The 26,474-nt window shown below is 42.1% G+C and overlaps 1 protein-coding gene across 1 annotated transcript in view; it reads left to right on the top strand.

Moving 5' to 3' along the window:
- Positions 1–26,173, top strand: part of HS3ST3A1 (heparan sulfate-glucosamine 3-sulfotransferase 3A1) — a 95,676-nt gene extending 69,503 nt beyond the window's left edge. Inside the window, exon 2 of the mRNA XM_082705775.1 lies at positions 23,419–26,173. Coding sequence (XP_082561901.1) covers positions 23,419–24,040 — 622 coding nt within the window. The 3' untranslated portion in view covers positions 24,041–26,173. The remainder of the gene's footprint in view (positions 1–23,418) is intronic.
- The last annotated feature ends 301 nt before the right edge of the window (positions 26,174–26,474 follow it).

Below are 26,474 nucleotides of genomic sequence, written 5' to 3'. Positions count from 1 at the left end.
AGGCAGAGGCTTAACCCACGGAGCCACCCAGATATTTCTTTTTTTTTTTTTTTTAAGAATTTATTTATTTATTTGACAGAGAGAGAGATCACAAGTAGGCAGAGAGGGGCAGGCAGAGAGAGAGGAGGAAGCAGGCTCCCTGCTGAGCAGAGAGCCCGATGTGGGACTCGATCCCAGGACCCTGAGATCATGACCTGAGCCAAAGGCAAAGGCTTAACCCACTGAGCCACCCAGGCGTCCCAAAATCGGAGATTTCGAAGTGGTAGATGAATACCCATCTCTTAAGCAGTAACACAAATAAATATTTTTTGAGAGTCAAGATACTCTATCTGTATTTTTCAAACTTTTTAAAAATTGTGATTCATAAATCTCCAAACAAGTATGAAATACATGTTCATGAAAGAAAACTTACTCTTACTTGATTCTGTCTGATAATTTCTATCCCATCCTATATTTTAAAACCTCTGTTCTTTTTAATGCAGGTAATAATCTTGTAAAGCAATGATTCTGAATAGAGGGTGGTTTTGCTACCCGGAAGGGGACAGTCGGCAGCATCTGGAGACATTTTGGGTCATTATCATGCTCTGGGGATGGGAGGGAAGAAGCGACTGGCATCGGCTGGTCGAGGCTGGGGAGGCTGCTGAAACCCTTCATTAAACCCCACATTACACGGGACAGCCCCACAACAAAGAATGACCCATTCTGAAATGTCAATAGCGTTGAGGTTGAGAGACACTGATCGCGAAGGAGTTGTACCCACAAACCTAAAAACACTTCTTTGCTAGCGTTAACCAAGAAAGGGGGAACATTGCTTATAATAATACCTCGGGGTTCTTTCCAGGGGAATCATAAGAACAACTTTTGTCGTTATGGGCTCCCCTCAAAGTAGACTCATTTCTTCTCACTATAGTGCTTAGCAGACGCTTTTTTAGCGTTTATGCCAACTTGTGAGACTTGGGTCATCAAAGCCATGCAGGGCACTTTGAGGTTAAAACGTTAACAAATGCGTCTCTTAAGTGTCCCTGAAAGCTGATTCAGTGTTCGGGGCGATTAGCAATGTTGGGTCAGAGCTAATGAGCTCTGGGTGCCAGTAATTGGTATTTGAGCTTAAGTGGGGCATTAAGACCCAACGGCAGTCAACTTCTTTCTGACCTGCTTGGGCCTCTGTGTCTTCAAAACCCAGTAGGGAAAAAAATCGCTGACATGGCAATTTATTCCCCATCGGGCTAATTACTTCTTTTCCCAAGATCAAGACTATGGTCTGGCAACGCTGTGACCTCTGAAAGCAGAGAACATCCTGCCTACTGGGGTGGGGAAGCCGAGGCAGGTTTTGTGCCCTTCAAAAGAAGCAGGCGATTAGCAAAGACTATGAAAGCGGGGCACATGGTGGAGGGACTTCTAATGTGGTCTGTAGAATGACACGGCCAGCGGGCACATTGTGGCTCTAACCCAGAAGCGTGGGTTTTGGGACCGTGCCACCACGGACAGCTGCGCCGTGGAGAAAGAGGACAACAGTTCGTGTGTGCACAATGGAGAGTCTGGAAGGAAGCATATGAAGTTGCTTTTATTTGAAAGGTTTGAGGCTGTCTCAACAAGCCCAGTAGAGAGGGATGTTGTTCTAGTGCTTCTGTGAAAAGCAGTCTGTTTTATTTATCTAAATGGAAATGTTGGGGCGCCTAATGGCTCAGCTGGTTAAGCGACTGCCTTCGGCACAGCTCATGATCCTGGGGTCCTGGGATCAAGTCCTGCGTTGGGCTCTCTGCTCAGTGGGGAGTCTGCTTTTCCCTCTCCCTCTGCCCCTTCCCGATGTGTGCATGCTCTTCTCTCCAAATTAAATAAATCAAATTTTTTAAAAAATGGAACTATTTTGCATCTTCTTTAGCATCCTTAGCTCTCATCACCATGGATTGCTTCTGCAGACATATATTGGTTGGGGAATGTTGGAGAAGCTGCTCTGGCCTACACGATGGGGTCCTAGACTTTTGTCCCTATTTGACTTCTCTCATGTTGGGCAAATTATCTCACATCTCCTAGTCAGGTACTTGTAAGTATAAATTTACCTTGATGTTTAAATGCAAATGTGAGTGTATGGTTGGGTGGTATCATCCTTAAAGGTGTCTTCCCCCTTGACTCTATTATGGATTTAAGAGAACTGGGTCTCAGTGGAACTGTCCTGACTATAGCAGATCTTTTATAGCTCCATTCAAGTGGACACTGAAGATAAAGGCATGGCAGGAAAGGGTCCTTAATAATGAATCAAAACTTTCTCCTTCTAAGAGATAGTGAGAGGGGGCCCTTGGGTGGCTCAGTCGGTTGCGCAACGGACTCTTGATTTTAGCTCAGGTCATGATCTCAGGGTCCTGGGATCGAGCCCCCTAGTGGGCTCCACACTTAGCAGGACATCTGCTGGGGATTGTCTCTCTCTCTCTGTCTGTCTCTCTAAAATGAATAAATAAATCTTTAAAAAAGAGAGAGAGATGGAGAGTGTCAGTAGCATAGTGCTTCAGTTTTTATTGATCCTTCGCCAGACTTATTTTGAAGGCCGAAGTAAGGAGATGATGGCAAATGAAAATGAATTTGATTCTCATAATGAGAGTACTTTGGTGATTTTCATTAAATGGATGGGGAAACTGAGCCACAGAGAAATTAAGACACTTATGGGTCACCTGCCTGCTGGAAAATGGGGCCATATACTTTGAGTCCCCAAACCTGACCCATTTCCAAGGTATTTTCCCATCCTACTGCCTCTGAGTTCTGTGCTTCTCAACAAGGGATGATCCTCTGAGATTTTTGATTTCTGCAGTTACCTAAAATGCTCTGCAGGCAGTTAACTGTACTTGTTGAAGCTTGATGTGGGGAGAGCAATCCAAGCAAATTAATAGTGGTTTGTAATTACTTTCTTTTTTTAAGACATGGTAAAGGTTAAGCATTAACCACATCTTCTTCCGGAGAGTTGGTATGAATGAATGAAATAATGATACACATCAGTATCCAGCCACCTGTAAAACATCTGATTTAATTTGATCATCTGAAAGTCCAAACTAGACCAACCTCAAGGAGTTTAAGAGCTCAGTTAGTTGACCGTTGCTGGGTCTAAAAATACACATGCCATCATCATCACCATCATCATCATCATCATCACCATCATCATCATCATCCCCATCATCACCACCATCATCATCACCACCACCATCATCATCGCCATGCTCAATACTCTCAGATTATTTGCTCATTGGTACAGATTTCAGATAGCTTTCACAGTTTCTCATCATGGCTTATCTCGTTCGTAGCAGACAATGATGATTATCTCAGTGACCCCACCCCCAGCAGAAGCCTCTTGCCTCTTTACAAAAGAAAAATGGGCTAAAAAGTAGAGGTTAGTGGCTCCTTCACCGATGTTCTGTTTGTGTTGCAGACGGGAGCTATTTTAACTATTTTAACACTTTGCGAATAAAGTAAGTGCTGTAACCATTTAGACTTACTCTTCTGGCAGCTTCCAAAATCAGGACCCAATTTCTTATCTAGCCCACTTTTGACACTGAAAGAACAGGTTAAAGAAGGTAAATGAATCAGATCAGGAGTACCAGTTCTGTTTCTTCGAGAGTACAGCAGGCCTTTCAGTGTTTTGAAGTACAGGCTGACCAACAATTCCATTCCCTAGAGGTAACCACTATTAATAGTTGGGTGTGCATCTGTCCAGTCATTTGGTTAAGCCTGTATTATAGACAAATGCAGTGTATTAGTTATCTATGGCTAAAATAATATTCCATGGCATTACCACAAAACCTCAGAGACATAGAGTTCTTTATTTTACAAGGCTGCTGGGTTCCATGCTTGGTTTGAGATCTGAGCCGGCCTTGTTCATGTGTCTGTGGTCAGCTGTGAGTCGGCCAGATGGTTCTTCTGATCTTGTCTGGGTCTGGTCACATGTATGGGAATCTGCTGGCCGAAGGCTGATTTCGGGTAGTCTTTGCTTGGATAACTTGGGTGACTCAACTTTGTTCTTCATCTTCCAGAAGCCTGGTCCAGACATGTCCTCATAGTGATGGCCAGGCACAAGAGCATGAGTGGAATAGACAAGAGGCTTTTTAAGCCTCTTCTTGAAATAACTATACACTCGCTGGTGTCCATTGGCCAAAAGCAGGTCACATGGTTGAACTCAGTATCAGGAATGGGAAAAGAGATTCCACTCACATTGAAAAGCTGCAGAATCCATGGCAGAAGGCAAGGATTGGGGAAAGGGACAGAAAATTGGGGCCATCAATACAATCAGCCTAATAATCACTGAAACATATTTAAACACACAAGCATTTTTTTTATATTGTATGTTTTTAAAAAAATTATGAGATAATATCCTGTTGCTTTATGGCTTATACTATTGCGAAATTTCAGACTCGGATTTTGGTGATCTTACTTAACTTGAAATTGGTTTGAAAAGATCTTAATTTGAAAAGCTGTAATTAATCTTTTTAATGTTGCAAAATGTTCCATTATATGGGTGTACCAGAAGATTCTATCCAGTCTTCTGGTGGTGGACATTTAAATCGTTTCCTGTTTTGGAGACCTTTTTGACAGTGCTTTGGTGGACATGCATTTGCATTGATGCTTGGGTATTTATACTGGTATTTCTGGAAATTTCTGAACCAGCAGATGTAGAATGGTGGGATCCCTCACACTTAATCCTCCAACAAGACTAAGCCACTTGGAGTCCCCCAAACACGCCATGATCTCTTATACCTCTGTGTCTTCAAATGCTTTCTTCTAGAATCCTCCTGCCTCTTCTACTTGACTTTGATAAACTGTCCTGAAAGCCATGATAAAGAAAGTCTGTATATAACTGGTGATGGGTTCCTAGGCTCCATGTCACGCTCACTCTTCAATAACCTCAGGTCCCAGCGTTTGCAGTTGAAGGGTTCTGCAGGCCACTTAGAGCTCTGCTGTCATCAACATTCTCATCTGCACTCATGCACCCCTGTATTTGGGGAGTTTTCTCCACAGTCTGCAGGAGTTCCAGTGCTCCTTTTCTGAACTTAATGACCGGAGACTCCCATTCTGGAGTTTCTCCCACTGAAATACACTTGCTATTATGTCTTTGCAGAAACATTGCCCTTTTGTTCATAGAGTTCTACCCAAGTATTCTACTTGGGTGCTTGGCCAAAGCAGGCACTCAATAAATGCTAAATAAAAACCTTAAACTTGAGGTCAGACCCAAAGTTTTACTGTATCATAATAGTTCAAGAAACATATATTTGTTCAGTCATTCAATAAATATTTATTGAATGTGTACAGTGAGTTGGATATGTTTGAAATGAGAGAATGGGGAGAACGTGAGTGTGCCTTCTTAGAATAGAATGGTATTTTTAGAGAGTCTGATGAGATTTCAGACTTTTTACCCAGGGTAATGCACATATGCTCACATTCACATTTTTGTACACACTTAACAGTGGTTTCATTACCTCCCAATACTCATTCTTGGAGCTTAGGTTAAAAACCTCTGACTTCAGGTGGTGGGCAGGTGTCAGACTTAACTACCCAAAGGACAGATCTGAGGACTTAAGGTTAGACCATCATTGTGACTGACCCACCCATCACAATCCTCATTCTTACCTCATTCCAAGTGTCCAAGTGGCCAGAATATATGGATTCTGCCTTATCTATCTATAGATACCTATATATCTTCATCTATATTTTTGATATCTTGCCTGCCCCTAAAATATTTTTTGACACTCACATGTTATTTTTATGAGACACATATGAGTGGAAGCATCTATTGCATATATGCCTCATGACTTATTTGCCATTACATGACCATAATTCTGTGTAAACATGCGATCTGTTCAGTTTATTGGAAGAAAGAGATTTGAAAAACATTGCCAAATAAGAAATACGATTTTTGCATCTTCATTTTAAGGTAGAATTTAAATAAAGTGAAAAATCAGTAATCCACTTAAAATAGCAAGAAATAGAAGCTATTCAGGGATAATAGCAACAAGAAGTATACATCACTAGTCTGTAAAAAGCTTTACTGAGGATTTGTAACCAAGAGTCATAGACATGGTACCAAAAGCATAATCTGTGAAATAAATGGGTAAATTGAACTACATCAAAATTAAAACTTTTGTTCCACCAGAATCATTGCTAAAAGAAAGACAAATACTGTGTGCTATCACTTTGATGATGAATCTAAAAAGAAAAGTCAAAATTGTGAAACAGAGAGTAGAAAAGTACTTACCAAGTGCTTGGGGTTGGAAAGTAAGGACAGGCTGGCAAAAGGATACAAATTCTCACTTAAAAGATGAGTAAACTCTGAGAATCTAGTGTAAAACATGGTGACTATAGTTGGTAACACTGTTGAAATTTACTAAGAGAGTACAACTTAAATGTTCTCACCAAAAACCAAAAAAAAAAGTTGGGGGGGTGGAGACCAAAACAGTGTTCAAAATTTAATCATCACAGAATAGTCAAGCAGTTATGAAAAAAAATAATGAAAAGACAAATTGCAGACTGGGAAAACATTTCAAAATTCTGTTGCCAACAGAGGATTTCTAGTTACAATATACAAAGAACTTTCAAAATTCAGCAGTAAGAAAATTAATAGCCCAATTTAAAAAATGGGCAAAAGGCTTTCACAAACATTCAACAAAGAAGGGTATTAAGTAAAGGAAAAGATGTTCAATAGCACTAGCCATTAAGAAGATGTAGATGAAAACCAGTATGAGGTATCACTGTGTATCTATAAGAAAGGAAAAACAAAGAAAGCCTGACACTACCAAGTGATGACAAGGATTGGAGCAAATGGAACTCTCATACATTGCTTCGGGAATGTGCATGGGAGGGCCACTCTTTGAAAATGGGCAGTTTTTTATGAAGTTAAATATATAACTCATCAAATAACCCAGGAATACATCTTTTTGCTAGTTACCTGACAGAAAAACTGCTATTCACACAAAAAACTATATGCCAGGTGTTTTTAGCAGTTCTGGTCATGATTGTTGAAAGCTGGAACCAAACCAATCGTCCTCAATGTGTGAATGAATAAAAAATATGGTATGCCCATACAGTGGAATACTATGCAGCGGTGAAAAGGAACAGACTCTTGATGCATGCAGGAGCTTGAATGGATCTCAGAGACAGTAAGCTGAGTGAAAGAAGCCACGCTCAAAAAATTAAGTGTCATAATTCTGGGGCGCCTGGGTGGCTCATTTGGTCAAGCATCCAACTCTTGATCTCAGCTCAGGTCTTGCTTTCAGGGTGGTGAGTTCAGGCCCTGTGTTGGGCTCCAATTGAGCATGGAGCCTACTTCAAAAGAAAAGTTACTTGTCATAATTCCATTCATAGGATATTTTCAAAAAGTCAACACTATAGTGATGGAGAACAGATCAACATTTGCCAGGAGGTGGGGAGGAAGAGAGGGTAAGACTACAAAGTAAGAGCACAATGTGGGAGCAATGGATCTGTTTTACACTCTGATTGAGGTGGTAGCCAAACAGACCTAGATACACACTGAATTTGACAGAACCCTGCTCCAAAAAAGTCAGTTTTCGTACATGTCCATTTAAATATGAAGTTTTATTAGGAATGTAAAGATCTTTGCACATGAAAACCATGTCGTCTTTCTAGACTGACAGACTCAGTATAGCAAGATGTCCTTTCTTCCTGAATCAGTACTTAGCATGTAATGACATTCCAGTGCCAACTGGAAGTGAAGAGGGGCAGGGGAGTTGATGAAAATATTTTATAATTCCTTCTTTTGGAAGAAAACCCACTTAATAAAAAAGACTCAAGAATAGAGGCACCTGGGTGGCTCAGTGGGTTAGGCCTCTGCCTTTGGCTCAGGTCGTGATCTCAGGATCCTGGGATCGAGCCACGCATTGGGCTGTCTGCTCAGCAGGGAGTCTGCTTCCTCCTCTTTCTCTCTGCCTCTCACTCTGCCTACTTGTGCTCTCTCTCTCTGTGTCAAATAAATAAATAAAATCTTCAAAAAAAATACTAAAGAATAGAATATACAGGCAATTTCATGTGAGATTGGAGACATAGCCTAAAATTACAATAATTGAAAACGTGTTCTCCTGGTGCAAAAATAAATCTAGAACAGGTTATAAACTTTATGTATAATACGAAGGTTACATAGGAATTCAGTATATGGAGTAGATGGCCTATCAGAACTGGATAAAAAGCCAATTATCTGTCATTTTTTAAAAAGGAAAAAAGTCTAGAATTCAGTATCAGCAAGTATTTCAAGTGAATTTCAAAATAAAATGAAAATCAGTGGTGAATATTTATTTAATGTTAAAGGAAAAACAACCTTACTTAGAAAACATTGTGAGGGAAGTAGAGGGAGCAGAGGGAAGGTCGTAAGTAAAAATCTGACAGATTGGAGAACATTACAAAAATTTGAAGTACTATAAACAAAGAGTACATGAAAAATGATAAACTGGAATTTTTGCTACATTAAAATGTATAAATATTATAAATAAAATTTAATGATGATTAAATTAAATCTTACTAAACATTTTTGGAAAATTGGAACTATTCTGAAGTCTAGCTTTCCATGTCCCATCTGGCTTCCCAGGGAAAGACTACAGCGTTGTGTTTTTCTGTCTTTTTGACCTTGAACTACACATTTAAAAAGTTTTGCATTGCCCCTTTTGCTTAATAGTACAAAATGTCCCTCTACCTCCGGGTGCAACTCTTGTGAGCTGCAGGCTAGTGTGTGAGCACCTCCGGGACCATGAATTGGAACAGGAAACAAAGCAAAGGAATGATCCCTCAGTAACACTAGCCAATGATACTTTCATACCAAGAAGGTATGCCATGCTCTCTGATCTGCTCTATTTGATAAATGAATTCTTCTTTCCCTCCATGATCCACTTCGCTCACTCAGATCTTCCCCAAAACGGATCCGTGTCCCCCCTCCAGTGTCCGCAGTGACTCAGCCATGTCCCATGTCAGCATTCAGACATTTGCTTGGAAGACACAGGGTAAGAGTTAGGGAGAAGCTTTTCCCTGGAACCTGAGTAGGGTTAGTCACGAAAGTGGATGCCTAGGGTCACGGGTTGCCTAAATGGGACCACAAAGTTAGGTCTGTCACAGGAGGACCTCGTGCATGGCGGGGCTCTGAGCAAGGATGCTTTTCGTCCAAGGGCGTCCTTGCTGATGCTGTGCCCCGGGGTCCCTAGTAGAGCGACGAGAGTGCCCTGTGGCATATCCACACTGACGGACTGTGTCTAATGGATGCTCATTGATTGCTTTCCCGAAGTTTGTTTTGTCTGCACGCCTCATTTCACGATGAGGTCATATTCTGGAGGCTTCTCTATAGCATACAAGTGAGATGATTTGGGAAGTTCCATTGGCAGGACAGAAGGTATATCTTTTTCTGCTGTACGAAACCAGGGAAGCTGGGGACTGGGTCACCTGCTGGCAATTTTATTTATTTGTCTATTATTTATTTATTTATTTATTTATTTGAGAGAGAGAGAGAGAGAGGAGAGAGCACATAGAGAGGGAGAAGCAGGCTTCCCGCTGAGCAGGACCCTGAGCCCGATGCTGGACCCTGGGGATCAGGACCTGAGCCAAGGCAGAGGCTTAACCAACTGAGCCGCCTAGGTGCACACCTGCTGGCAATTTTGGAAAGAACATCCAGGCAGTCTGGCACCCTGGACCATGTTAAAACCACAGCTCCGAGTCGCCTTTCCTGTTTTAAACTTGAAAGACCTACTGACTTAGCAGCTACTCTGCGTCCAGAACCTAAAAAAAAAAAAAAAAAAAAAAAAAATAACAGAAGGAAAAAAAAAAAAAATCAAAGACCCCAAAAGAAGCACATGCCCCACTGTTTCCAAAACGTAACAAAGGACCTCCTTCAGGTTTCCCTGCACCTGTCTTCGTATCCCCCACTGTCCTTAGTTTCCATTCCCAGGCAAGGAAAGCATGATTCTTCCCTTATCTCCAGCAACACATCTGCAAAGAGCTGATAATTCCGGGTTAGGAGAGGGCTCTGCTCGGAAGCAGCTGTCCACAGTAGCACGGAGCTGATAGCCCGGCTCTCCCACATATCATTTATAAAACTCCTGTCATGGCCAAGAGGAGCCTTGACGGGGCTTTGCGGAGGCGGCTGCCACAGAGCGAGGAGGGGGTGCCCACCCTCCGCGCATGCCTGCCCACGTCCATGAGGAACTCCATATTCCCCTTCTAGACCGTTTATCTTCTACCGTCGGTTCAAGTACCAGATAGGAGGACGAAGAAAACCCGATTCTCCTTTTAATCAGGGCTCACGTTCAATGTCACTTTCCGGCGTCAGACACAATGGAAGGGAATTCATTCTCCACCAGGGGAAGTTTCTTTTCCAGGGCCTTGAAATGAGAAGGTGGTCCAGCCCGGTGCATCTTGTTTCTAGAAACAGCGAAGAAAGCTCTGTCACAGAAAGGGAGTGAACCAGCGACAGCGGAGGGTAGCCAGTGGACCTGCATCTAAGCTAAGCTTTGTGTCCCCTGTGAGGCCTGACTTCTTGGACCTTTTGCATCTGAAATGAAGGGGGCTGCATTAGGGGATTTCTGAGACTCCTCCCATTCTCACGTCCAGGGGTTCTGCTGCCGAGCAGAGCGGTCCTCCCACTTTTCTTTTTCCAGAACATTCTTCTCCTTTTAATCCTACCTTCCTCTTCTCTGTAATCTGTCTCTTCCCCTACCCACCCCACACCTCTCTTTCCCTCTCCCTCTCTCTCTTTTCTTTCTTTCTCTCTCTCACACACTCTTCTGAGGGTTTGTAAATATCTATCAGACTTCCGATCCCAACTAATTTAATCACACTTCATCTCTGCTCTTTGTAGTCATTTTTTGATAACTAGCTGCCGAATCATTCTTTGAGACATTTCTATTCTAACTGATGGTAGATGTCCCCTTGGTTTCTTATACATGGACTTCTTTATTCTTGAGCTTTTAATTTGGCTCTGTTGTTCAACCAAAGTGAAACTTCAGGGTTTTTTTTCCCCAAGGTCACATCGATGCTAAGGTTTCTGAATCATTGCATATCTGAAAATGTTATATTGCTATGACTTTAAATGAAATACCGCTTAGCTCAGGAAAGGAGTTCTTCTCTTTTTAATCTATAACAACCTTTGGGCGCTTCCTACAGAAGTGCAATTTCAACCCTCCCCCCACCCCACGCCTTGACCTTTGTTTTTCAAGTAGCTAGTTCTGGTGTTACTGCGTTTGCCTTTCTATATAAATGCCTATGAAATGCTTTCTTTTTTCTCAAACACCCAGAATTTTGCAAATAGTTTTCAAAGCGTGGATCTCTAAGGAGGGCTTTCTGTGATAGTTGTCACTTTATAGTTTGGTGCCTCAGGAGTGTCTAAGGTTCAGGGTCCTTGGTGGCTTAGTCTGACTGGTGATTGTGACTCAGGTCATGATTTCATGGGTAGTGGGATTGAGCCCCTTGTCTGTGTGTATGTGGGCTCGGGGGTTCCATCCTTGGTGGGGGTTCTGCTTGTAATTCTTTCTTGCCCCTTTCCTCTGCCCCCCCCCACCGGAATAAATAAATAAATCTTTAAAAAATATATTTAAAAAAGAAAAGAATATCTAAAGTTCAGAGACAGACCCACTGTGGAGAGGCTTGACAGGTTCCTGTCTTTCTCTACATGATTCCTTAGAAAAAGAGAAAGCTGTATATGAATTTCAGTTTTTATTGTTGTTAGGTTTTGTTTTTGTTTTTGTTTTTCCCCCCTGGATATTTTTTGGCATCTTGATAGGACATTGGGAAAAGCACATCAGTTCCCAAGAACCAGACCCCTTTTTAAAACAGAATTTGGGATCCATGGATATAGAGTTAAAAATTATGTTTTAAATCTTACGAATGCACAAATTCCCCCAATGCAGTAAACCTGGAAGGAGAAAATCAGGGTGAAGCATGGAGCCTTGGGAAACACTGGTCTATTTCTGTATCTGCTCAGAGTCCATGGATGAGACAATTCGTGGCCTGGTTTGGGGAAACTAAGGCCTGCAGAGGCATAAAGGATTCGTGCTGGAATCTATGATGTAAGATAACTCTTGTTCCTTCCCTGTCAGGGTTCTCCTCTCTGACCCAGATACAGATGTTTTTTCTGCCCTATTATGATGCCCCCTCCCCCAAAATAAAACCGATCAACCAAGAATGCTTGACTTCTCTCTCCTCCCCTGGAGCACCAAGGAACAGAATGGGGCTTTGTTTGTTTGGTTGTTTGGTTGTTTTTCCAAGAAGCTTTCTTCCTTTGTCATAGAGCCTGGGGAGAGTTAGAAAGCTTCCTCTTTCTTCACTTGATCATTCACAGTTTTACCCGGAGTCGCCCATCAACGACCATGGGACACGTACCAGACTTTACGCGTGATGTTGACGTGCCTTGACGAGGGTTGGGTTATTAGAATCGTACATCTAGACGGGGTCAGCATGGGGGCTGGTTCAGAAACATAAGCCTTCCTCCCCGACAGAAGTCAACTCAAGGGAGTTTTCTTTCCAGCCTTGCAAGTCACGTTTGGAGTGGGGTCCCACATCACAACAGCAGGAAAAGAAATACTGATGCGGTTGGACCTTGGCCCGAGGGATGGCGGGCTGACAGCGCGGGGAGTTTGCTGGAAACTTCCCCTGCCCCAGACTCACGCCGTCAGGGACCCCTGGGAGCCACCTTCGCTCCAGGGCCATGCAAAGAGCATGTTTTTCCTAGAATTTCCTGCTGCCAGAGGCTTCCAGAAACAGACATGTTGTTTCTTTGGGTTGTATGGACAAAGCAAATGTGTGCTTGCAAGAGCCAGATTTATTGACTCCTCAAGGTAAATTACCTTTGTGTTACAACTCCGGGGACTTTTCCTTGCACCGTGACCTTCCCTGACGGAAGAAAGCCTTTGACAAACATGTTCCGTCTCTCGCCTGTTTGCAAGATTCCAAGCAGAATGATTTGCGCTCTGCGATGCATAGAGAAGTGAGTGCATTGAATGCTCATTTGTTTTGACAGAATATCGAAGATAGCCAATAACCCCCCATTGCAGGGGTCCTGCTCGTGCCGCCTGGCTGTCTGGGGAGGTTCAAAGCACATGAGAGCTGAACAAACCTAGACTTTCATTCTGTCTCTTTCCCTCATTGCTGTGTGTCTTCGGACAAGTCACATGACCTCTCTGAACCTATCTCTGCAACCATGCAATTACATTAGTAATTCCAGCTTTTCCCTTGTTTTTAATGACGCGAGAAATCTTTATCGGATCCGGGTCTGTCTGTGGTAAATGCGTGGTGAGTGTCCATTGGCTTCTGTCTTCAGACACCTCCATTTGAATTCTTGGTTGCCCCTGCTTTGAGACCACTCATCTCCTGGACTTCCTGGTCTTTCTTCTGCCTCCAAGCACCAAGGGAACAGCAAGGGAATCTTCATTGGGACTAACCCCATTCTTTCAGATCTCATTGATTTTGAATGAATTCTGTTGATGCAGATTTTTCCTAATGATTTATATAATTTTTTTTTCGATTTTTATTTATTTATTTGAGAGAGAACAAGAGAGATCACAGAGGGAGAAACAGACCCTCAGCTGAGCAGGGAGCCCCATGCGGGGCTCGAACCCATTACCCCTAAATCAAGACCTGAGCCGAGGGCAGATGCTTAACCGACCGAGCCACCCAGGCTCCCCTGATTTATACAAATCATTTGATGTGGTTGATGGGGTCACACTTCAGAACAGAGCAGTTGTGAGGCTATGCAGAGTCGTAAGCCTGACAAATTAACAATAAATTTAACTTCTGAGCCATACATGGAGTCTTGGAGCTGGGAAGGCCCTAGAGACCTGGAGGACAATAGTGTTACTGTTTTGCTTGTGAGGCAGCCAAGGCCCAGAGAAAGAAAATGATTTGCTCAAGATCACACAGTTTAGGAACAGCAGGATCAAGATGGGTCCACATTCCTATTCCCAGTTTTGAGTTTCCTATAAAATGATGTTGTCTTTATGGAGACATAGGTGATCCCTCAGTATTGTATTTTATAATAAAATCAATAATGTTTTGCCCTCATGAGAATTCTTAGGCAGAAATCTTAACTTAAAAAAAAAAGGGGGCGCCTGGGTGGCTCAGTGGGTTAAGCCTCTGCCTTCGACTCAGGTCATGATCTCAGGGTCCTGGGATCGAGCCCTGCATCAGGCTCTCTGCTCAGCGGGGAGCCTGATTCCCCCTCTCTCTCTTGCCTGCCTCTCCACCTACTTGTGATCTCTCTCTCTGTGTCAAATAAATAAATAAAATCTTAAAAAAAAAAAAAATTAGCCTCTTGGCACCTGGGTGGCTCAGTGGGTTAAGCAGCTTTAGCCCAGATCCTGATCCTGGAGTCCTTTAGTCAAGCCCCACGTCAGGGTCCTCCCTCAGCAGGGTCCTTGCTCCCTCTCCCTTTGCTGTTCCCCCTCCTTGTGCCGCTCGCTCTTTGCCAAATAAATAAATAAAATCTTTTTTAAAAATTAAAAAAATATATAAAAATTGGTCTCAACTCTCCTTAAAGAGAAACATTTTCCCTCCCCCCCTTTTTTTAGAGGAAGGGGAGCTTCCTTCTTTCTTCAAAACAACTCTTTATTGGTATAACCAAATTCAGAAAAGAACACAAATCCCACGTTACGGAGTGGGACACGCCCACCTCTCCAGAAGCACCTTGTGTCCACTTCCAGTCACTCATTCCCCTAAGGGTAGGCACTGTCCCTGATATCGAACACTGTAGGTGGGGTTTGGCTGTTTTTGAAATTTTATAAGAGAAATCATACAGTACATACATTTTTGTGACTGGCTATGTGTGTCAACATTGTGTTTATGGGATTCATTCACAAATGTTGAGTCATTCATGCCAATTCTGTATTTCATGTATATCTTATTTATATATACATATATGTATGTAATACATTGTTTATGTAATCAAAAAAGATATACACACACACACACATATATAGACATGTATCTACATATACATATATAAATATATACAAACATCCTTCTGTTTTTGATGGGTCTTTAGGGAGCTGGCCTTTGGGGCTGTGATGATTAACTATGAGCATTCATGACCATGACTTCTGATGGGCATATGTATGATGTCTGTCTATATTTCCTGGGAGCAAAATAGCTGGGACTTATGTATATGTATGTACACACATATACATATACATGCATATGTCTGTATATATGTGTACATATATACACATATATGTGTGTACACATATGTGTACACATATGTGTGTACATACATATACACATATATACATATACATACATATATATATATATATGCAGCTTTGGTAGATCGTTCCAAATAGTTTTCCGAAAGTCATTATGCCAGTTTATACTCAGACCAACAATTGTTCCACATCTTTGCCACATTTGGAATTCACTGTGGTTTTTATTTTAAGCCATTCAGGTGGGTGAAGGTTATAGTGTTTTAATTTGTATTCCCTTGAGGACTAATGAAGTGCAGTATGTTTTCATACGTTGATGGACTCTTTGATACTGCTTTTCGTGTGCAGTGCCTATTCAAGACATTCGCCCATTTCTCTTTCCTGATGTCTAGTTTTTTAACTCATTGATTTGTAGGAACTCTTTACATATGATGGATGTAAATCTCTAGTCAGGTATATGTATTTTAAATATTTTCTATCATTCTCATGCTTGCCTTTTTACTCTCTTATTGGTATCATTTGGTGAACAGATATTCTTATTTTTAATATAGTCCAATTCATCATTCTTTTCTTTGTGGTTCTTCCTTTAAGAAACTTAAGATGCTCTCCTAGGTCTCCTTCCAAAAGTTATATTATTTTATCATTTGTATTTATATGTACCAGCCATCTGGAGTTGATTTTTCCATATGGTGAGATATCAAGATTTATTTTTCCATGTGGATAATGCAATGAGGGAGGGTAATTTTTTAAGGAAGACCTGCAGAGAGGGCTAGTAGCAGTTCTGGTGGAAGGGTGCAGGCACGGGAGGACAGTATAAGGACAGAGGGAATTTGGAACAAAGGAGTAGGGTGAAGCACATGAGGTAGGTTCTTTCTTACCCTTTCTTGAGTGTGTGGAATGTGCAATGAATATGTGTTGTTCATTGCCTTCGAGGGCTGCCTCTTGGTGGTGCCACTGACCACGCGGATGAGGGTGATGCAGATGGTGGTGACCTTGCCTCTGGGACTATAAGTGGGGCGCTGTCATGGAGGCAGATCTGTCCTGTCCACAGTGTGGCAGGTGGAAGGCCTTCTGGGTCACCTTTGTACTCTTACCATGAAGTACTCAGTCGGCTTAGGGCTTAAGAAAAAATAAATTATTTGGCAGGTGTCTCATGGTTCATACTTGGCTGTTTCCTATACCAGAGACCACTAGAAAACTGTTCAAATAACTGTAGGCCCACAATGATTCAACCCAATGTGATTGGTTAGATCCAAAATGAAACCCCCAGGACATCCAGGAGGCACAATATCCCGAGTCACATGGAAGTGTTACCAAGCAGTTCCCTTCCAGAAATAACTGTGCCACATGGCATGGGAAGAAATTGATTCCCCTTAAAAACTGAGCTCCCCTCTCTCCCATTGTAATAGGCAAATAACTTGATTTTGCCAGTTTGTGGCCTTCAAACCAGGCACTGTCACTGCTGGAATGTCATACATATAGGGTCTCTAATGGACAGGTGTGTGGCTGTCGCAGGAATATTTCAGAGGGGTTCTGACCTTCTCTGGACTCTTGTGATCTGGACTAGATGGGGTTCTCCTGGCAGCTGAAAATTCTAAACACCAGGCATCACCTTCTTAAGGAACAGTTCTTGGTATGCTCCTTACCCTAATGGTCATGTCAACTCTGCTTATGGTCCAGATTGCCCAGTCCCTTGGCTTGATTTTTTGGGTAAGGTGAGCTGAGATTGGAGAGGTTGGATGACTAGCTCGTGGTCACCTACCCAGTGGTGAGTAGATGCTGGCTAAAGAACATTATTTCCTAATCAGACAGTTCCATAATAGCACATAAATTATTATATTCCCCTTTGGTCCAGCAAGAGGAAAGCAAAACTGTAGCCTCTTTCAGCACCTTGTGCTAAATGCTTAATTATCTGCAAAACCAAAAAGGCTTTTTTCTAATTAAATTCTACTAATGCAATTGAAGACCTTGTCTTCTTGGTGAGTTTTATTTTTTAATTGATAATACAGTAAAAATAAACATCACGTAATGTTTACCATTTTTAAGTGTACCATTCAGTAGTGCTGAGGGCATTCACACTGTGGAGCAATCATTTTCTAGAACTCTACCTCTCGCAAAACTAAAACTCCAAGCCATTAAACAACTCCCTCCCCATCTCTCAGCCCCTAGTAACTGCCATTCTACTTTCTGTCTTTATGAACGTGACGATTCTAGGGGCCTCATATATGTGAAGTCACATAATGTTTGTCCTTCTGTGACAGGCTAGTTTCTCAGAGCAGGATGTCCTCAGGGTTCCTCCATTTTGGAGTAGGTGTCAGAATTCCCTTCCTTTTTAACGACTGAATACTATTCCATTGTGTGATATGGAGCATATTTTGTTTCTCTGTTCGTCCGCTTATGAACTGTTGGGTTGCTTCCATTTTGGGGCTGTTGTGTTCTTTGGGGAGAAAGAGCACATGTGTGCAACCCACTCTGTAATAATCCTTACTTTGCTTGTGAGATCCCTTCTAACCCTTGCCTTCCTTCAGAGCAATAAATAAATAAGTTTTCCTGATTTTTCCTTATCATTTTGATTTCTATCCATTTCCACATCCCCATACCTACTCTTAACATCTCCAGATCTGCATTACTATTTAGAAGTGAAGTTACGTTAGCATCACCTGGTGAGCCAGGAAATTAGGGCCTCCTAGGAGCCACCCCTCCCCTCGTCCAGTCGTATTTCTCACTCCCCACCCCAACTTGTCCCATCTTTAGGGAAACTTGATGTATCTTACTATACACACCTTTCTTTTCCCTTATTAGCCTGTCTGGTATCTTTTCCAAGCTTTCATGATAACTGGGGTGGCTTTTTCTCTGCCCATTCGGGCCCAAGTCCTGGCACAGAGTAGAGTCACAGTGTCTGTCTCACTCAGGTAAGGAAGGACGATTTGCAAGTTCTCAACACTTTGAAAAACGGTATTCCAAGTGACACACGTGTTTCGGTTTCTGTCATAGATGAGCTCTGCTCTAAACATGGAGATTCAAATTGCGGTAAGAAAATGAATAAAGAAATGAAAAAGGAGATGACGATTTAAAGAATCCTATTGTGAGTCCTTCTACAATATAAGCTTCATTAAGGATTTATTTAGACTATCACTTCTTCCTTTTTGAAAAAACCGGCTTGCAGGCAGCTTCCGGTTTGCTAGGACTTCCCACTGTCGCCCTCTCCCCCCACCACCCCATTGCAAACCAGTCCGTTTTCCGCATCCCAGAGATGACAGTCATTAATGTGTTTTTCTTCTGAAATCCTATTTTAGCTGTTTCCTCTTCAAATGCCTATTTTGGATTGCTCTTTCCCCGCCTCTGTTGAAAGGATGGAAAATGTGGTTTCTTTTTTCAGAGATGTTAGTGGGATTTCCTCTCATGCAGCACAATCTCCAGCCAGAATCTGGGCTGAAAAGGGCTGCTGGAGATTCTATGTTCCTCTGAGACAGGAGAGAGGAAGATTGAGATCCCCAACCAGTAGCTTCTGAGCGAAGTATTTTCTCTCCATCTTATGGGCCAAAAATAAAGAGGTTGACTAGTTAAAAGTCAGAGATCACAGGAGAAGAGGCAAGAATGCGGACTTTTTTTTTTTCTTTTTAATCACCAAATATTCTTTCTTATCACTTTTGCTGGTGCTTAGTGTTTGCTTTTGCTAACCCAGACTTTTTTCACAGAGTTGATCAAATTTCCTTCACCGAATTATTCCAACAGTGTCTGGATGGATCTCCTAGCTCATCTCATAAAGGTGTAAGCCAAGCTTCCACAGTGGGTTGGCCTCGCCAGCTTCTCAGTTCTCTGTGGGGAGAGGCACGGTGATGAGGCCATGAATTCAGGTCGTGCAGTGACACCAGTGTGAGCATGGGCACTGACCGCTACCTGGGTCTGCTTTGCGGCAACACTGAATTTTGGTTGCTGCTTGATCCTCCCCAGACCCAAAGGTATATTTAGGGAGTGGGGGATGGGTGACATAAAAGGTTCTTTTGCAAAAAGAATTGCAGGTTTCTGGAAAGAACAACAAAGAGCAAGAGAAATCAGATATCTAATTATCATGTCCTTCCCTAAGGATAAAAGCAAACATAAGCAGACTAAAATACCAAAGACAACAAAAATCTGAGAATCCCAGCATCACTGAACTAGCCAAGGGTCAATGGCTTATTGCTACAGATGTTGAGGAATTTGTGCCAAAAATAATGACAATGGGAAGCAGAATGGGTCTTTTAAAAGTTCTTACATAAATCCCAGTTAGGTAACATATGGTGTAATATTCCTTTCAGGGGTACGCGAGAGTGATACAGCACTTCCATAGGTTACCCTCTGCTCATCATAAGTGCGCTCCTTAATCCCCATCACCTGTTTCATCCACCCCCCCCCACCCACCTCCCCTTTCAGTTGGTTCTCTATATTTAAGAGTCTGTTTCTCAGTTTGTCTCCCTCTGTTTTTCCTTTGCTCATTTGTTTTGTTTCTTAAATTCTGCATATGAGTGAAATCATGTAGTATTTGTCTTTCTCTGATTGGCTTATCTTCCCCAGCATAATCCTTTCTAGTTCCATCCACATCACTGCAAATGTCAAGATTCCATTCTTTTTGATGGCTGTGTAATATTCCACTGTGTGTATCAATCACATCTTTAGCCATTCAGCAATCATTGGACATTGGGCTACTTCCATCATTTGGCTGTAAGCATGGACATGCATGTATCTCTTTGAAAATTAGCATTTTTGAATTCTTGGGGTAAATAGCTAGTAGTGCAGTTGCTGGGTTTTAGGGTAGCTCTATTTTTAACTTTTTGAGGAACCTCCATTCTCTTTTCCAGAGTGGCTGCAGCAGTTTGCTTTCCTACCAATGGTGCAAGAGTGTTCCCCTTTCTCTGCATCCTCCTAACACCTGTTGGGGGACCAGAATGTCTATGAACTAGTTGATGTGATGTCTGAGACAGACTTGAAAGTAGCTCATTTGTGGAGGAGGGAGTAGAAAGGGAGAGGGTTATGAATGAAATGAAATTGGCCACCAGTTGTTTTTTGAAGTTGAATGTAAGGTACACAAGATTGACATTACAATTCTCTCTACTTGGGATTGTGTCTGAAATTTTTCTTAATATAAAGTTAGCAAATAGTGTAAGTGGGACTAAATTATAGGAAGTCAACAAAGACAAATTCACATAACACAAAGTACATTATTTTCCAACCATTAGAATTAAAAGTAAAAACAAAAGCAATCCTAGATCACACCAGAGCTATAAAGGAGATAAAAAGTACAAAACACAATTAACTAAGTAAATATTTATGAAAATGACAACAGTACATGTCAAAACATGAAGTTTGACCAAGTTTTTAGGTAAAGAGGTAAATAATAGCTTCAAAATGCTTTTATTACTTGCAAAAAGGGATTGAAAATAGTGAAGCATCCTGCTAAATAAATTAGGAGAACAGCAGATAGATAGAAGAAGAATAAAGGGGAGCATTAGGAAGGTAAAATGCAAATAAGTGAATTTAAAAAGATAACAGAACAGGGCGCCTGGGTGGCTCAGTGGGTTAAGCCTCTGCCTCCAGCTCAGGTCATGATCTCAGGGTCCTGGGATCAAGTCCTGCATAGGACCCTCTGCTCAGCAGGGAGCCTGCTTCCTCGTCTCTCTTTCTGCCTGCCTCTCTGCCTCCTTGTGATCTCTCTCTGTCAAATAAATAAATAAAATTTTTAAAAATAAATAAAAATTAAAAAGAAAACAATCTAGAGAGCAGAAAGAAAGGGAAAAAAACAGGAAAACCCTGGGGACTATCAAATCACAGTCCAGACTGCTGATGTAACTCACTGCACAAATGGGTGATTTTTAGAAACATCAGTTGCCAAAATTGACACAAGACAAGGCAGAGTATTTACCAGAAACCAATTACCATGGAAGAAACTGAAAAGATAGGTTTGAAAATTCTCCTTTCTTTCCTATCCTTACCCTCAAAAGCATCAGTATACGATGGCTTTGAAGGTAATGCCCACCAAATTTAAGCAACAGAAAATTAGGGGCGCCTGATGGCTCAGTGGGTTAAGCCTCTGCCTTCAGCTCAGGTCATGGTCTCAGGGTCCTGGGATCAAGCCCTGCGTCAGGCGCTCTGCTCAGCAGGGAGCCTGCTTCCTCCTCTCTCTCTCTCTGTACCTGCCTCTCTGCCCACTTGTGATTTCCTGTCTGTCAAATGAATAAATGAAATCTTAAAAAAATAAGAAAGAAAGAAAGAAAGATTATTTTGCCAGGCACTTGGGTGGTCCAGTCAGTTAAAGGTCTGATTCTTGATTTCAGCTGAGGTCATGATCTCAGGGTCTTGAGACTGAACCCCAGGTTGGGCTCCGAGCTCAGCTTCCCACTTCTCTCTCTCTCCCTCTGCCCCACCATGATCTTTCTCTCTCTTTCTCTCAAGGAAATAAATTTTAAAAATCTTAAAAAAAAATTATTTTGCTACCTACACTCTTCTAGGATAAAGAAAAATGTGAAACATTTTTCAACTCATTTTATTGGTGGAATAATTCATATTCCAGCCAATGATTAAGCTATTGATCTCAAGAAAAACTACAGGAACATCCCATGAGTGAATATGAATGAAAAATCTGGAACAAAATAATGATGAACCAAATCCAGAATGATATTGGAAGAAAAATCTATCAGAATCAAATGGAAATGGCTTATATTCCAGGAATAAAAGTGAATCCTGTATAAGAATATGTAGAAGTTTGATCCTTCTCCCAATGGATCAGAGGACAAATTTAGTGTGGTTATTGAAATAAGTCCCCAGCTATATTTATTCTAATACTGATTTGAGCCAGAGCTGTTTCTTATAAAACTTGGGATTAGAAAGACAGTGGGGTAATATCAAATAGTGGATGTAATGGTAGTATGTTTAAATTGGAAGAGTAAATAGGTTTTTTCTCTCTGGTTCATCCTTTTTGACTGGCCCTGACACCCACCAATTCTCAGTAGGTACTGTTTGCTTGACCTAGGTGGGAACGTCTGCTCTGTCAAGACCCCAGTGGCGTATTTTTCTTTCCCAGGGGCAAAGTGATCCTAACATACATTCATCAGGAAAAACAAGCAGACAAGAATCAAGAATGTTTGGAACAGCAAAGAGCCAGAATTCACTTTGTCGTGGGGAAAATACATGATAATAACAACAACTGGGCCCAGTTGAGAGGAACTAAGATCTACAGACTGTCGCAGTGATGGCGTTTCACGTTCGATAAACGATGGATTATTTAATAAGTCTGGTTTGTTAACAGGAAAATTCAGAAATTCTAAAGAAAAGTAGTGTTGCGTACGAGGCAGTGGCTTTATATTAAATAGAACTCCTTTGTTTGTAAGAAAAGTACAAAATAGGGGGTGCCTGGGTGGCTCAGTGGGTTAAGCCTCTGCCTTCGGCTCAGGTCATGCTCTCAGTGTCCTGGGATCGAGTCCCACGTCAGGCTCTCTGCTCAGCGGGGAGCCTACCTCCCCCTCCCTCTCTGCCTGCCTCTCTGCCTACCTGTGATCTCTGTCTGTCAAATAAATAAATAAAATCTTTTAAAAATACATTAAAAAAAAAAAGAAAACTGTAGAATAGGCTCAGGATATTTTAATACCATCTCCTAGTAGTGTGATCGTGCTATTATTAGGATAGTCTAATTTACCAAAAGAATTTGATGAAGGTGACTTTCTGACAGCAGTGTGGGTTAAGGATAAAAATAAAATAAGAAATTACGTAGCACTTAAATTCTGTGCCAGGCCCTCTTCGGAAGTATTGAAGGATATTATATTAATTTAATCATCCCAACAATCGTGGGAGATGGATATTCCTATTTCCCATTAAATACCCAAGGAATGGGCGCCTGGGTGGGCCAAGGGTCTGCCTTGCGCTCAGGTCTTCACCCCAGTGTCCTGGGATCGAGCCCCGTGTCGGGCTCCCCACTCAGTGGGGGAACTTGCTTCTCCCTCTCCTCTTGGCTGGCGCTCTCTCTCTTTCAAATAAATAAATAAATAAATAAATAAATAAATAAATAAAATCCTAAATAAATAAATAAATAAATACACAAGGAACCTGAGAAGTCTGTGCAACTTCTCCATCTAGGAAGTGGGAGGGTGGGCACCGCAGCCCAGGCACCCCCCACTCCCCCAGGCTCCCGAGTCTGGAGGACGCTCCCCTCCCTGCAGTGCGCGCTCTCTCTGTACAGCAGGGAAAGCGCTCCCTCTGCAGCCTCTAACAGGCCCTTTTGCTTTTTCCCCAGGGACCTGATGCCGAGGACCCTGGAGGGCCAGATCACCATGGAGAAGACCCCCAGTTACTTCGTCACCCGCGAAGCGCCCGCGCGCATCTCGGCCATGTCCAAGGACACCAAGCTCATCGTGGTGGTGCGGGACCCGGTGACCCGCGCCATCTCGGACTACACGCAGACGCTGTCCAAGCGGCCCGACATCCCCACCTTCGAGAGCCTGACGTTCAAGAACCGCACGACGGGCCTCATCGACACGTCGTGGAGCGCCATCCAGATCGGCATCTACGCCAAGCACCTGGAGCACTGGCTGCGCCACTTCCCCATCGGCCAGATGCTCTTCGTGAGCGGCGAGCGGCTCATCAGCGACCCGGCCGGCGAGCTGGGCCGCGTGCAGGACTTCCTGGGCCTCAAGAGGATCATCACGGACAAGCACTTCTACTTCAACAAGACCAAGGGCTTCCCCTGCCTCAAGAAGGCCGAGGGCAGCAGCAAGCCCCACTGCCTGGGCAAGACCAAGGGCAGGACCCACCCCGAGATCGACCGCGAGGTGGTGCGCAGGCTGCGCGAGTTCTACCGGCCGTTCAACCTGAAGTTCTACCAGATGACCGGCCAGGACTTCGGCTGGGATGGATAACTGTCTAATTTAAAAAGAAAAAAGAATATCAAAGTATAATATATTTTTTTACCAATCGGTAGAGGAAAGGCAGTTTAATATTTGTGCTGAAAATGTTTGTTTCAGTATTTTTTTGTTTTTTGGTTTTTTTCCCCAATGAATGTTAAGAGTGTTCTCACCTCTGCCCCCATCTTTGTGGGTCACGGGCACGGAACATTTGGATAAACGAAAAAGGAAAACCTCACGCATCGATATACTTGCAATTTTTGATTTCTGTTTTATGTTTTATATGCACAGTTCTAGACTCTGAGCGTCCGTCGCCGTGAAAACTTTCAAAGAAGTCTGTCTCTGTTTCTGTCTCTGCTTCTCTCTTTCTGTCTCTTTCACAGGTCCCAGATAAAACTCTCTCTCTTTATATTTCCTCCCTTTTCGTTTTTTTCCTTTTCTCAAAAACCATTTCCCAGTTAATAATACTGCACGTTTGCCCACCATCTCACAGTTAACCACAGTGTTTTCAAATAAAACACCTTCCGTATTTATGCGATGCGGTAGAAGAACGTAGCAGAGATGATGATCCCCATTTTGCAGATAAGGAAACAGTCTCAGGGAGGTTGGGCAAAAACCCCATCGTCCACTTGTTCCCTTTCCCATGCCCCTTTTTTCAGAGAGAATGAGAAGTAACACAGCTCTACTTTTAGAAACGGTTCACTAGTTTGGGGATGATTGGAGACAGGACAGAGAGGGTTTCCTGTTGCCTTCGAAAGTTCCTGGCCAGCCCTATGACGCTCTGTCATGAGGAATCACCAGGGTTCAAGGACACCTGGGCACATTATCTTTTAAGAGCCAGTCTTGGCAAGTTGAAATGCCCTGAGGTTGGAACTCTCGGATTGACTGAGGCTCAGAGAAATTACTGGATTCTTATTTGGAGAACGAGATGGACAATCACACTAGGAACAAGACAAAAAGTATTAGGAACTAATTAGTAGTTTTGGTTTTGACTTTTTTTTTTTTTATAAGAAAAACACACTTCAGTAACGGCTTACTGAATGAATCTCATTTTCCTTTACCTTTTTTTTTTTTTTTTTACCTCTTTTTTTAACAAAGAAAATCTGCTTCTCTTTGTAATATCTCATTTCTCATCCTGGAGCTAATACTAAAAAGATGAATAAATGTTATTATTTTTCATGAGTGGAGGACTGTCACTTTGTCACTTTACTTTTCCCCACTTCCTGTTCGCACCAAGAATAACGGAATATTCATGAATATTTGGAAAATATTCTAAGAAATACAGATGTGAGTAAAACGGAGGTTTTTCTTCTCCCTTCTAGTTCTCTCGTTCCCCATTTAAATAGCTCAAATAAATCGTTTATTAACAGTATTCCTTTCCTCTCTGAGTGGGCATTAACAAGATTAGCATTAATGGGAATTAAATTGGTTTAGAGAGAAGCACATATGCACAAAATATATAAAACATTTATAATTAGTCTGTCAGCAACATTTTATTACAGGTTTAAACCCAAGAGGAAAATGTCTCCTATCTCGTGGAAGTTTTCCATATCTGCTGAAAATTTAAAGGCACAGACACTATGGTATTCTTAAGTAGTTATTCTTTATTTCTCCAGGGTTGTCAGTCCAAGGAAACTAAAGTTGCTGGAAAACACGCAGAGTGCAAATGGGCATCAACCCTAAAAGCTGCATCAGGTGAAATAAATCTTCCTGAGAGGGCTAACGCGGGATTAAAATGCAGGGAAAAAGGGGAAAGATTTCTTAAGTGTCTAGATATTCCAACATTGCTCCAAACCTTTGAATTTCTGTGATTATTCCATTTATGAGGATTGAAAAGAAAAATAATTCCCCGGTCTCCTTTGCCCAGTAGATTTTCTTCCCTTCTGGTGCCCTTAGTTTTCCAATGCAACACCCTGTTTTCACTGTACTTAAATCATCACTTCTAGAAACAAGATACTCCTCTTAAACTCTTTCCATTTTTTTCTCTTAACGCATTTTGTTTGTGCCTCTGATCCTTTTGTAAGCATTTGCTTGGCAATAGGCAGACGAGGCTTGCACAAGGAAAGGAGTGCATCTAAAAATTGTATTGAACAATCTTCCTCTTTCTGTGTGAAGAAATAATAAAAGAACAGAATTGAGTTCAAAGCACCTCTTCTTGCATGTAGATTTTTTTTTTTAATTCTTGTGTTTTAAATAATAAATGACTCTAGAGCCTTTTAGGAAAACTTTGTAACTTAAAGTTCATACGAGTGTCAAAAGTTCTAGATCACAGCAGAACATCTAGAGACCTAGAGTCCATTCACTCGAGTTCTTCCAGAACAGGAATTCTACTTAGTCCTGCTATGTGTGGCTTCAGATTCCTTTTGTCCATGTAGCTGTACTAATTAAAAGGTACAGTTCTTGATTCAAATGTCTTAGCCATGCTTCCTCTGAGCCATCGGCTCCATGG

The sequence above is a fragment of the Mustela nivalis genome (assembly GCF_964662115.1).
Source record: "Mustela nivalis genome assembly, chromosome: 17".
Lineage (NCBI taxonomy): Eukaryota > Metazoa > Chordata > Mammalia > Carnivora > Mustelidae > Mustela > Mustela nivalis.
Note: the sequence above shows the minus strand (reverse complement) of the source record. Positions and strands in the feature narration are given on the sequence as shown.